General features: G+C 56.2%; 1 protein-coding gene across 6 annotated transcripts in view; it reads left to right on the top strand.

Annotated features, from left to right (window-relative positions):
- Positions 1 to 12,862, top strand: part of Cxxc5 (CXXC finger protein 5) — a 31,261-nt gene extending 18,399 nt beyond the window's left edge. For all 6 annotated transcript variants that reach the window (XM_052155274.1, XM_052155270.1, XM_052155271.1 and 3 more), the window contains 2 exons: positions 9,600 to 10,661; positions 11,828 to 12,862. In XM_052155274.1, coding sequence (XP_052011234.1) covers positions 9,756 to 10,661; positions 11,828 to 11,872 — 951 coding nt within the window. In that variant the 5' untranslated portion in view covers positions 9,600 to 9,755 and the 3' untranslated portion in view covers positions 11,873 to 12,862. The remainder of the gene's footprint in view (positions 1 to 9,599; positions 10,662 to 11,827) is intronic.
- The last annotated feature ends 571 nt before the right edge of the window (positions 12,863 to 13,433 follow it).

Below are 13,433 nucleotides of genomic sequence, written 5' to 3'. Positions count from 1 at the left end.
GCCACCACCTCCTGGCCGCTCTCGGACGGACGTGCCTGCGCTGCCCTGGGCAGCCGCCTGGCGCCCGCCCCGTCCTCCCAGGCCGACTAATTAGACCGGGCTCCCTCCTGCGCTGCCCGCTCCAGGCCCGAGGTGATGGCCGCTCAGCCTGCCCTTCTGGGGCATGTGCCCCAAAGCTGGCTGCCTTTCCCAGGCTGAGTGGCTGCCCGCCTGGCTTAACCCGGACAAGCCCAGGGTGCCTTGCGTCCTTGGAGCCTGGGGTCCACCCAGCCAGCTGAAGGGCAGGGCAGAGACTGAAAGGCAAGCGGGGGACAGGGGAGAGGCTGGCTGTTGAGTTTCTGGAGTGTTGCATTGGTGAGCAGGACCACCCAGTGCCCATCAGCTTTGCCATGGCTGACAGAGATGACCGTATGCAGATTCTTGCATTTGGGGATTCCAGCAGGTGGAGGTCAGAATCTGTACCCAGCAGGGCTGCCTCACCGCAGTGAATCAGAGGTGCCAGCCTTAAAGTCCTGTTAGCTGTGCTGGGGCCATGCAAGCCCTGGGCACTCAGGCACACTGTTTGCTGAAACAGAATTTCCGTGCTTGTGTTTTTCCATAATTATATTAGCAGGTGGGATTTTTCCTCGGGGAAGCACTTTGAGGGGGAGCGCTGTGGCTGTGTCCCCGCCTGCTCCAAGCGTGAGCTCACACTCAGCTCTGCCCGCCTGCCTGCCGTAATGATTTTTTAATTATGCAGCCAGTGCTCGGAATTGCTAATCCACCCCTAGCCCAGCGTCCCCTGCTGCAGCTCACACCCCAGCCCCTCGCTGCCAACCCCCCAAGGGGCAGTCCCCAGCTATATACCCATCACTGCACGCTGAGGGACACAACTGCTTCAGTGAGGGACTGTGGTCTAGAAAGTCACAGGGGGGGGGGCGGCCGTGCTTCTCTTTGTCTCCCACTCTAGCCCTAGTTCCAACCTCGCGTGCACTGGCCGGCTGTGTCTGTGGAAGAGGGTAGGGGGGTGATTGGTGCCCATCCCCGGGAATATGTCCACAGCAGTGCAGGGACCTTAGCCCACCCGTCTGCTTGTACGACCCCAGGGGACATATGCATACAAGTACTGTCTTTGTCCCTGTCAGACTTGGACTTTGCTTCACTTCCACGCTCAGACACACAGCCAAGGTGCAGCACAATGGCCAAGTCCATGCTGCTCACATGCGGGCACACCTGAGGGCTGGGGTACCCTCAGGTGGCCCCGTGACTGGATCCCCTCCCAGTCACCTCCACTCCCAGGTCTTTCTTCTTTCTCGTGCTGGCCGGTAAGAGCCTCAATCGACCCTGGCCTGGGGTAGTGGGGGGGGGGGGGGGCGGCAGGCTGGAGCACAGAGGCAGCGGGTGGCTGCAGCTCCTCTCCAGGCGCCCAGCTGTGGCATCTGTCAAGGTCAGATAGCGACTCCGGAACCAGCCAGCTTGGCCCCATGGCCCCTCTCGCCTCATTATTTTTGTGTTCCGGGGTTGCGACGACACCTCCCTCCCTCCTTCCCTCCCTCCCCTTCAGTCTCCTGCGCCTTGCCTGCCTCCCCCACGCCTCTGCAGGGAGGGCCTGCGGTCTAGGGGCTTTTGTTTGCCAGTTTTACCACGCTAAGGCCAGGCTGCCAGTCAGGCAGCTAGATGCTGACCAGAGGAGCTGTTAGACCTTGAACAGCAGACAGGTGCCTCGTTAGGGGTTGGGATTGTCAGCTCAAACCTTGAATTGGTTTCTCAGAGGGACAAACTGAACCTGGGGCAGCCCCGCCCCCACCGCACCGCCCCGCCCCGCAGGCACACCTGTGGGCAGCTTCCTGTTTCCATGAGGGCCCTAGCAGCTGGCATCAGTTCCCAACTGCAGCATCCCCGTGACACTCGGGCCCCGCCAGGGCTCACAGGGCACACACACTGCCGTCTCATAGCTCAGGCAGGTTAACACACAGAGCAGAAGGACCTGCAGACATTCCGCCACCACCATAGTTAATGCTCTACTTGCAAACCACACTGATGACTGTGTGCGCCCTGAGCGATGGAAGTACGCCCCTCCACCCTGCACACCGGGAGCTTATACTCCAAATGCGCCCACCTGGGTTGGTGCTGCACCGTGTGTATAATAGCGCTCTCGTCCACAAAGGTTGGCGCCTTGCACTTAACCTGCGCCTGGCCATACCCACAGCCTACCCGATGCAGGCTCCAAGCTTAAATGTCTGAGGTGCTTCCCCTGGTAGATACGTGGGCCCGCCCCTCAGGACACAGTCTGCTTCATGCTCCCTTCTCCACGTACCCTTCTTAGTTACACACCCAAAGGGGCTTTTATCCCCTGAATTGCTGGGAAGTGGCATCTTGGTGTGCCCTGTGTCTAGTGTGTGGGAAAGGGTGGTCTGGCAGCTGTGCTGCCCCAGCCACCTGGCCCAGGAGCATCCTGGTGGAGTAGGGTGGGCGTGGTTCCAGGTGGGTGGGTCATGACGGCGTAGGTGCCACAGTTTTCTGGTTAGGGTATGTAAATATGGGGGATTGGGATGTGGGCCTGTTGCAGATCCCCTAGAGTCTCGGGGCAGCCACAGCCATCCACTCACTTCCTCCTCCAGCTGTGGACTGCTGTGGTTGTTACTGGGAGGGGGAGAAGCTGGAGGCTTAGTGGTGGCTGGACACCCCCCCCCCCCCCCAGGAAACTCAAAACCCTGGGCCAGCCGGGTGGCGGGTTGGGGCAGGCACAAAGAAGGCCTCTGTGCAGCCTGGCTGGGCTGCCCACAGGATTCTGGGGGAGGCAGCAAGAGCCGGTTTCCGTCCCCATTCTGCTTCCTGCGGAGGCTGCCGGAATGCCCGGAGCTCTTGCCCCGCCAGGCCCGGCCGGCCCACCAGGAGCCCCTTTCCCTGTCTTTCCCTGGGCTTGGGCTACGGTTGCAGACTCTTCCGCAGTAGTGCTTGATATGATGTCCCTAGAGCATGAAAGCCACCAGAAAGACCCTTGGGGGGTGCCTTCTCCTAAGCCAGGGTTACAAAGCCAGGCCCTGGCATCTGGGTCCAAACTGTGACCTTGTCACCTACTGACCTGGTGACCTTAGGTAGGCAGATAGTTTCACATCTTTTAGTTAAAAGAGTGTAGAGAGAGTCCAGTAATAAGCTACAAGGCCTGGGTGTGGTGGCGCGTGGCTTTTATCCCAGCCCTTGGGAAGCAGAGGCAGGCGGATAGCTTCAGCGTCAGGGGAGACTGTTTCAAAACAGCTACAACCCAGATGAAGTACAAGAGAAATGTTGAGCACAGTGCCTGGCTTGCTGTCAGGAACCCGTAGGCAACCAGAGCTAGAGGGCACCCTCAGTAAGCCAAACTCCATCAGTGGTTTGCTTAGAGGCTTCATCTCCTGCAAACCCTGTGACTAGCTCTGGCTTCCCAGCAGGCCACTCTGGGTAGCTGGATGAGGAGTGTCTTTCCCAAACTTTTTTTTTTTTAATCTGTCTTTTTCCCCTTTGAGCCCAGGAGCAGGAGTCCTGCAGTTTGGTGTGAGATCAAGAAGCTGTCTCCAGGCCTAGAAAGATGGCTCGGTAATTAAGAAGAGTAATAGCTGTTCTTGCAGTGGACCGAGGTTTGGTTCCCAGCACATACCTGGCAGCTTACAATTTCCTGTAACTCCGGTTCTAGGTGACACTGTGTTCCCGTCCCCTTGGTCACCAAAGATGCCCACAGAGTATATACTTAGGTGGGCACTCACACCTGACAAAACAGTCTTTGGGCATTTGCTATTTTACAAATAGGAAACGGATGCCCTGTGCAGGGAAAGGGCTAGTTCAAAGTTCACGGTGAGGGGAGGCAGGGACAGAGCCACAGCACAGACCTTAAGCCTCCAGAGCCTAGCTTTAGTCTTTTGACACAGTTTATCCCCTTTGGCTCCTTGACTCCAGTGTCTCCGAGCTAGTTTTTGCTGCCTGGCCGAGATGAAACCCATCAGGACAGAGAGGCTAAGCAGGGATGCCAGCTATAGTCTCAGGCGGGTGTCTGCTTAGAGAGCATTTCTCTGGGAAGCAGTTAGTTCAAGATCCAGGGGCACCCAGAGCAGAGTTCGCAGTCTCCATTCTATCCACAGACCATTTTGCCTACTCTCAGTAGGACAACACAGGACACACTCAGAGGGTGTCCACGAGGAGTATATGGGCATACAGAAGAGAGCCTATGTCTGTGTTAGCTGTGGTCCAAGGGTCCCATATAACATGTCAGCAAAGAGCTCAAAGGTCATATGCTGAAGTCACAAAACGAGGAAGGACATTCCTGGGCATCTGCTGCTGCCTTTGCAGAAAGAACCTAGCTCAGGGGAGGTGCCAATATCTTAAAGAGTCTTTAACAGCGTGGCAGGCTCTGCATCTCTCTCTCCAGTTGAAAGCACACCTCTCTCTAGTCAGGGACCCTGTGTGCCAGTCCAAGAAAGTACTCAGAGATGGTTTGGGGAAGAACAGAGGCCTGGGTTCAAAGCCTTGTATCTGAATCAGGTTTAAGTCAGAGGTGTGAACTTACAAGTCTGACTGCTGCAGACCCACAGTTCTGTTCTTTGTTTGTGGTGGATAATCATAGTCTCACTAGGTAGCCTTGCTGCCGTGTAACTCTCTATAGACCAGGCTTGCCTCAAACTCCTAGAGATCCATCTGCTTCTGGGTCCCAATGGTGGGATTAAAGGGGCGCACTTCCACGCCCTGCTCTTTGTTATTTACTGTCTTGGAGTGTTAAGACTTGGATCCCCCAGTGGTGTCGAGGGCATGTCTTACCCCGGCCCATTGCTAGGTGCCTGGGGTTGCTATGACTGTACAGTTCTATCCCCCTATGCCGGCTCTATGTCCTGGCCTGTCAGGCTGCGTGTCTTCCTGCCCCAAGATCAGCACCCCACGTGTATCTCTTGGTCCCAACAGGGCTCCCCAACCCTGGAGACTTCCCAAGCTAAATTATGGGAATTCAAGACAGAACCCTCTTCTTAGTATCAGTGGGTCAGCCTCAGTTCAGTCGCTGGAGTCTGTGGTCTGGGCTTCCTGCCAACTCCTGCTGTCTGTCTGTCTGTCTGTCTGTCCGTCCTCTTTATAGTGCTCATCAGCACTGCTCCCCCCATGCCCAGGTAAGTAGATATAAGCTCCACTCTATATAGAGCTAGCCCACTTAAGCCACGCTGCATTCTGCTCCCCAGTTGGAGTTAGTTCAGGAAGCCACCTACCTTTCACAGGCAGGATAGACCTAGAAGGTTATTAAAGCCAGTGCAGCAGTCGAGGCGTAATGCCCTGGGCAGACCTGTCCTTGGACATAATTCTAAAAATGCACTTAAAAATCACTGAACTAGGCCGAGTGTAGTGGTGCGTGCCTTCAGTTTCAGCACTCGTGAGGCAGAGGCAGGTGGTTCCCTGTGAGTTCGAGGACAGACGGGGCTACACAGGGAAACCCTGTCTCGATAAACCAAAAAGGAAATAAAAAATACTGAACCAGGCCAGGAATGGTAGCTAACACCCAGAATTCCAGTGTTTAGGAACAAAGGTTGTTCCCCCTCCCCCACCAAATACACACACCTAAGAAAAGGCATTGAGTTGTCCTGTAAATGTCCTATCCTTGGCCTCTGTAGTCGTGACCCTGCAAAGGTCATCCACACCTGGCACCCGCTTCTAGCTGTGTGTCCTGGAAATGTCTCCCTATCCTTTGCCAACCTCTTCCTCCACGAAGGCCTCTAGCCTCCCTGGTGACTGCACCAACCCCGGCTCTCACGCACTCTGCAGGAAGGGTCGGTGTGGGCGTCTCCCTGCCCCTCCCTCCACAGTAACATGGAGTAAGCACTGGTAGAGAAGGGAGTATCACTGAACATGTAGACCTAGCTGTAGCCTCCTAGGAATAGAGCACCAGCCCCTCCCACGACGTAAGCGCCTCCCTCATGTAGTCACGCTCTTCTGGGGCTGAGGCCATCCATCGCCACCACCTCCGGTGACCTAATTGCCAGCTGGCATTATGATGTCACTGGCCGAGCATTCTGAGTTCCTCCCGCATGTGTATCTCTAAGCCTCCAGGTGGGGCACTCCCCTGGGGGCCTGTGACAGCTCACCCCTGACCAGGAAGAAGTGACAGGCATGGTAACAATTTGGTGGCCGGGCAGTAGGATAACTGGGTCACTTTGCCTTGGGCTGTTCTGTCAGTTGCCCAAGTAGAGCAAAGGCAGTCATGGAGCGGTGACCAGCACTTAGGTCTGGGTTCAAATTCTACCGTGGCTGACGTTAGGCTGACAGCTTGCACTTTTGTGAAACTATAGTTTCTTTATCTCTGAAACTGGTTAAAACTTCCTGTCTCTTGGGTACTGCTATCTTAACATGTGAAGCATACAAATACCACAGCACAGTAGGTGCTCAGTAAATGTGAGCCCCTACAAAAGGGTTCTGAGTTAAATGTTAGTTGGGGTGCTGGTTTGAAGAGAGCAAAGTCTTCCTTTTTAGCCAGCCTCCCCCCACCCCGGGGGGGGGGTGTCAGGTGGTCACATGACTTCTTTCTTTCCTGCAGCCAGGGACCCATCCACCTTAGGCTTCTGAGGCTAGGGTCTGGGGCAAGAACTCTGTCCCTCTCCCCACCCCACCCCCATCTATTCTCCCCAAGCTAATGTTAAACATGATTCTCACTCAGCTCTTCCTGCCTCTGGACATCTTCAGCTTCTTTCTTCTGCCTCTGTCATTCCCATTCCTTGTCCCCTCCAACCTTTGACCATGAGTGTGCCTTACCTTACCAGGTCCTGTTGTCTCTGACCCGTTCCTAGGTTCTGTGTGTCAACATTCTCTGTCCTTAACACCTGTCTCCCCTTCACCCCACCCCACCCCAGCTCTTGGGGGCTGTTCCTTCATCCCTAGGCCCTATCCCCACCCATCAGCCCCTGGTCCCAGCTCCAGGCCGCCGGGCTCCTGCATGGACAAAGGGGTCCTTTGTGGGCTGACCGCGGCTGGCGGGGCGGCGGGGCGCTGGCTCCGCATTGCTGATGAAACGGAGCCCTTTGTTGTCCCTCCTCAGGCGCAGTATTTCTTTTTGGGGGCTGGATGCGTTCCTGGCAGGGCTGATGATGGATGCGCCCGCCGCTGCCGCCTGCCTGCCCGCCAGCTTTCCCTCCCGCTCATTCCCGCTCCGCTTCAACGCAGCCCAGCTCTTCCCTGCTGCCTGGGTACTGCCAGGCCCTCCTTGGCCTTGGAGGGGTTGCTGCGTGCCCTGCCATAGAAGGCTGGGGCTTAGGAAAATGTCACCTCTTTGTTCTCTCCTCCTGTGAACAGGTTAGATGGGACCTGTAGTTGTTAGGGACCGGGGAGGGCATCAGCCTTTCCCTAGGTCTGAAGGGACTGACACAGCCACAGAGGCAGGTTTGAAGAAGATTGGGAGCTAGGCCTAAGCCAGGAAGATTGGCTTTGCGTGTCTACTGTCTGGGTTTGAGGACTGTTACCCCCCGTGGCCAGTCCCCTTGTGTATCCTCCCTTACCTTCCAGGGCTGACAAACCACCGTGTTCTTCTGCAGCACATGTTCAGTGACATTTCACGTTCTGTGTCCCAAGCTCAGTGTTCTTTAGGACTCGGGGACTGAGACCGCGTAGTCCCTGGGAGAACCCAAGTGAGAGCTGAGACAAATTTCTAGGAGGGGAGCAGAGATGAATAGAACCCAAGGTCTTTTCTCAAAACATAGACAGCCTGGGATGGAGACAAAGCAGGAGCTCAGCCCGAGCAAGGAAGCCCAGCCCTGAACTGCGCTGCTTGCTGCGTCGAAGGGAGCTGACTTCTAATTGACCTGCCGGCCCTGCACGCAGAGCCCTGCACGCAGAGCCGGCTCCTGGAACTGGTGGAGGCGGGGAGAGCGAGCTTGAGCGGCGTTAATGCGGCTATCGATTTCTGCCACCAGCCAGCAGGCCTTAGAGGCGGGGGACACATGGGCTTTGGCTCCTGTCGCTCCAGCACGTAGACCTCTTCTTCCCTGTGTCTGTAGTTGTGGCCCTGGGCAAGGAAGTTGAGCTCAAGGAGCAGGAGCCAGAAAGGGTGCTTGGTGTTTTCTGTCTCTTGTCTCTTAGCGCACCCAGGGTCACTGGTGCCAAGAGGGATCACTGGTCTTCAAGGAAGAGGGTCTGGAAAGGTGGTTTAGGCTGGCCTGTTGGAGGTGAGATAGTCCAAAATCCTCAGACAGAATGGTCCCCTTCCTGTTATGGCCCTGACCTCTGACCCCCAGCCATGCCCTCCCAGGACTGTCCGCGTGGTTCCCATCATGCTTGGTTCTTCCTCATCTAGGTGTCCTGGGTGGGTGCAGAACCACAGAGAGGTGAGAACTGCATGCAGCGTGAGGCCGAAGGTGGCCCCGCCCACCCCACCCCCTGAGCATTTCAGTTGGCTCTGCTAACCACCTTCTGTCCTGGAGCAGAGGGCCTTATGGGTGACGTGCTCACTCCTTTGTAAATGCAGAGACTTGGACTATAAGACCTCTGGTACAGGCCGAGGATCCAGGGCAGCCTGGTGGGTGTGATGGGGTTGTCCAGGGACAGAGATCTGGTGTGTTCCTAACACTCAAGCCCAGGGCAGGGCGGGGTCCACCAGATGTTCAGCTGCCCCTCGAGCCACCAGCTGCTCAGGGGTGGGGCCTTGTGCTCTCTCTCTCACTCCTCTCCTTGGGGATGCTAGACTGAAGCAGGCCTGCCTGGAAGGCTGTTAGGAAATTGCTATCCCGCTCCATCTGGGCCTGGGAGAGAAGGGGGCTGGTCATTCACATGCCCTGCCTAACGCCTGCATTTAGAAGCCCCTGTCCTGGGAAAGGCCCCAGCCTCAGAACTATGGATGTGGCCAGAAGACAAGCTCCTGCCTGCCTCCCTTCACGCTCCCATCCCGGCCCTCTGGACCTTCACTGTGGCCTCTGTTCTGCACCCCCTGTCTGTCAGGCCTGCACCCCCTGTCAGGCCTGCACCCTCCGTCCATCCGAAAGCTGGGCCAGGGCCCAGCAGAAGCCACACTGAGACCAGAGCAGGGTCTACGATGATGGTTGCGCCTTGTGAACAGAGAGGGAAGTGTGTCTGGAAAACACGCATGTCTTCCCATGCTTGTACTCCGTCAGACTGTGTATTAAAGGAAGCAGCCTGATTCCCTTCCCCACAGTCTCCAAACAAGCATCCAGGGGCTGCAGTTCCCGTGCTGTCTGCATCTTTACTCCTTAGATGGGTCAGGCTAGAGGTCAGTAGTCCACAGGGTTAGTTAGGCTCTCTAGATCTCCTACCCCACCAAGGACAGCAGCCCCTTGCGCTCATTCATTAGTTAGGTCTTCTAGATCTACACCGCAGATTTGGGCTGGGACCACCTGGCCTAAACCTCCCTGTGTCTCTCAGTGGCCATGTGTCTTCCAGCTAGTAACTCTCGTAATAAAACTAGTTCTCCGTGGCTAGGAAATAGAGGATTACCACCAACTGCTTCCTAAGGTTCTTCTGGGTCTTAAGTGAGATAGTACAAATAAATTCTTCACCAAGATAGGCTTGGCACTTAATGCCTCATTGGGTTGTTACCATGGCAACACGGGTGGGGATGCTTAAGGAGGAGGGCTTATACTGACCTTGTCCCCCACCTTTTCCAACAGAGTAAAGACGTTTCCACGTGGACACCTGACCATGTGCCTACCCTGACGGAGGCTCTCCAGGCATCTGTACAGTGGGCAGCCCAGCTCCGCGCTCAACTCTGAGCCCCAGCAGTTTGCAGGCTCTCCCAGCAGCGGGGTCTGGGCCTCGGCCCCACCATGTCGAGCCTCGGTGGTGGCTCCCAGGACGCCGGTGGCAGTAGCAGCAGCAGTAACACCAATAACAGCAGTGGTAGTGGCCAAAAGGCAGGCGGAACAGACAAAAGTACCGCGGTGGCTGCCGCGGCGCCCGCCTCCGTGGCAGACGATGCCCCGCCTCCTGAGCGTCGGAACAAGAGCGGTATCATCAGTGAACCCCTCAACAAGAGCCTGCGTCGCTCCCGCCCACTCTCCCACTACTCCTCCTTTGGTAGCAGTGGTGGCACCGGAAACATAATGGTGGGGGAGTCTGCTGACAAGGCAGCCGCAGCCGCAGCCTCCCTATTGGCCAATGGTCATGACCTGGCTGCGGCCATGGCGGTGGACAAAAGCAACCCTACCTCAAAGCACAAAAGTGGTGCTGTGGCCAGCCTGCTGAGCAAGGCAGAGCGAGCCACAGAGCTGGCAGCCGAGGGACAGCTGACGCTGCAGCAGTTCGCACAGTCTACAGAGATGCTGAAGCGCGTGGTGCAGGAGCACCTGCCACTGATGAGCGAGGCTGGGGCCGGCCTGCCCGACATGGAGGCTGTGGCGGGCGCCGAAGCCCTCAATGGCCAGTCCGACTTCCCCTATCTGGGCGCTTTCCCCATCAATCCGGGCCTCTTCATCATGACCCCAGCGGGTGTGTTCCTGGCTGAGAGCGCGCTGCACATGGCTGGCCTGGCCGAGTACCCCATGCAGGGAGAGCTGGCTTCCGCCATCAGCTCAGGCAAGAAGAAGCGGAAACGCTGCGGCATGTGTGCGCCCTGCCGGCGGCGCATCAACTGTGAGCAGTGCAGCAGTTGTAGGAACCGAAAGACTGGCCATCAGATTTGCAAATTCAGAAAGTGTGAAGAACTCAAAAAGAAGCCTTCCGCTGCTCTGGAGGTAACGGCACCGTAGAGGGAGGTGTGTGGGCTCTCCCATCTGCCTGGCGGTCCATACCCACCCCTGAGTCCTGGAGCCCACCTTTCCTGTCTGCAAGTGTGGGGGATAGCCAGCCCCTAGGGCCTGGAGGTCTGGCTGCAAGATACCTGGTCACTGCCCTAAAAGTCAGAGCCACACATCCTGAGATGCCAGCAAGCCATGGTTTGCAGGTAGGGGCCTGGCGTTCCCCGTGAGGCCCCGGGACTCCGATGCCCCTCCTAGGGCCCGTGTCAGATATTTCCACATAGATACCACGTTTCTATCTCATAGACATGTCCAAAAGCATCTAGTCTGTGACCTAAGACTGGTTCTGTCCCTAGCCCCATCTGAGGGGTTTTGTCTCTGGACCCTGTGGCCTTGAGAAGAGTCATGTGTTGTTAAACTCCCACCCCCACCCCCATGCTCCCCAAGATAGAGCAGTCCAGTGCTGGCTGCTTTGCCTGCCAGTGGGAGCAGGCAGCTCATCTGTAACTGTGGGCGTGGTCTGCCTGCAGGGACCTGCCTGCCATTGTCGCAGAGCCTGGCTCTCCATCCCAGATGGGGTAAACTAGCTGAGTTCATAGACAGCTTAGCGGTTTGCCATCCCTACCCACTAGGCTCCACTCCTCTCGCGAGTAGGCTTGACGCCGTAATGGTTGGAAAGGCATCCTAGTCACGGCCTTTGGCCGCCTTTCTGACCGCAGCCTCTCTCGTGTCTTGCTTACCTTCAGCCCACCAAGGCGCCCACTCCAGTGTGGACGCCCACGTGCACACCTGCCCTGTGGGCACCCGCGTCATAGACTTGGCTGTTTCCCCGCCACATGCACAGAGCAGTGCTAACTCTCCCTTGCCAGGACGCAGCCGTGGCCCCAGGTATCCTATGGCCACCTGGTGCTAGGTGCCTTTGGGCGCCTGAGTGGCTCAGGAGGCCTCTGGGTGCTCTGGGCCTTGGGTAGCCCAGCGGGTCATGGCTCCTTCTTAAGGCCAACCTGGCCTGGCCAAGATGACAGGAACTCTTCGGGGTAACTGCCTGTTCGTTCTCCATGCCCGTCCCTCCGTCATTGAGCCGGCTACGGGGAGCATCTTGCGCCAGGCCCACCGGGACCCTGACTGAACTCTCTCCTTGTTTTTGTCTCCCGCCCCGCCAGAAGGTGATGCTTCCGTCGGGAGCTGCCTTCCGGTGGTTTCAGTGATTTCAGTGACGGCCGGGAACCCAAAGCTGCCCTCTCCGTGCAATGTCACTGCCCGCGTGGTCTCCGGCAAGGGATTCGGGCGAAGACAAACGGATGCACCCGTCTTTAGAACCAAAAATATTCTCTCACAGATTTCATTCCTGTTTTTATATATATATATTTTTTGTTGTCGTTTTAACATCTCCACGTCCCTAGTATAAAGAGAAAAAGAAAAGGAAAAAAAAATTTAACTGCTTTTTCAGAAGAACATCAACAACAACAAGAGAGGTAAAGACGAATCTATAAAGTACCGAGACTTCCTGGGCAAAGAATGGACAATCAGTCTCCTTCCTGTGTCAGTGTCAATGTTGTCTGTGCGGGAGATGCTGTTTTTGTGTAGAGAATGTAAATTTTCTGTAACCTTTTGCAATCTAGTTACTAATAAGCACTACTGTAATTTAGCACAGTTTTAACTCCACTCTCATTTTAAACTTCCTTTGATTCTTTCCAACCATGAAATAGTGCATAGTTTGCCTGGAGAATCCACTCAGTTTATAAAGGAAATGGTGATGGCACCGTGTAGAAGCCCCTCTGTGTCCATCCACGTGTGCAGAGCAGCCAGAGCCCCCTGGGACTGGGAGTTCCTGACCCAGGCCCGACCATGTTGCACCCATCGTCCCTGACTGGGATCCCCCTGCCCCAACAGTGACGGATTTTGGAGAGATGAAAAAAAATCTATTCATTCATTTATCCACTGAGATCTGGGGAGCCCACATCTCAGTATTTCTGATCCTGGCTACTTCCCCTAGAGAAAAGAAGCCCTCATTTTTCAGCCTTGCTTACAGCAGCAGAAGAAAGGGCTTCTCTGCGTGGTCCCCTGCTGGTAGGGGTGGGTGCCCAGGGGCCCCCTGCCCGTGGCCCGCTCCCTGCTGAGGAACATGCTGTTTGTATTGTTTTAGGAGACCAGGCTGTTTTGTGAATAAAACTGAATGCATGTTTGTGTCATGATAACACTGCTGTCTTCTTGCTCTTGGGTTTCGGGAGGGTTGGCTTGGGGCTGTGGCTGGGCTGGGGATAGCTAGAGTCACTTGGAAAGGAGAAGCCTTTGGACCCAGGAGGCAGGGCGAGAGCGGGAATAAGCATCCAGAAACAGCAAGGAACCATGTTTGTACGGGAAGGGTTGGTGCGTCCCAGCTCCTAGCCCTTTAGTCAGGCAGCCTGTGCTACTGGGGTAGGCCTGGGCTACTTGGGTCCTTTTGCAGGGAAGCCATCTCCCACACACCCAGCCACCCACACAGTTCCTCCGGGAGCGGTTTGGGTTTCTGGACAGCAGCTCTGCCCTCTACAATGCCTGATCCCTTCTAGTCCATGCACTGCCCGCTCTGCCCTCCAGAGGGTTTGTTGGTAAGAGGTGGTCTAGAACCTTAGAAGCCAGCTGTCTGGGGAAAAACTTACAAAGCCCCCTTGGTCTAGGCCAGGGTTGACTTTAACAGAAAGGTGTGTGATCTGGAGGCTGCTTTTCACACATCCTAGAGGCCAACCTGAGGGATACGGCCTAGCCAGCTACTGGAGGACTGCTCTT

Source organism: Apodemus sylvaticus, chromosome 13 (genome assembly GCF_947179515.1).
Source record: "Apodemus sylvaticus chromosome 13, mApoSyl1.1, whole genome shotgun sequence".
In the NCBI taxonomy this organism is placed as follows: domain Eukaryota; kingdom Metazoa; phylum Chordata; class Mammalia; order Rodentia; family Muridae; genus Apodemus; species Apodemus sylvaticus.
This window is presented reverse-complemented; position numbering and strand designations above follow the sequence as displayed.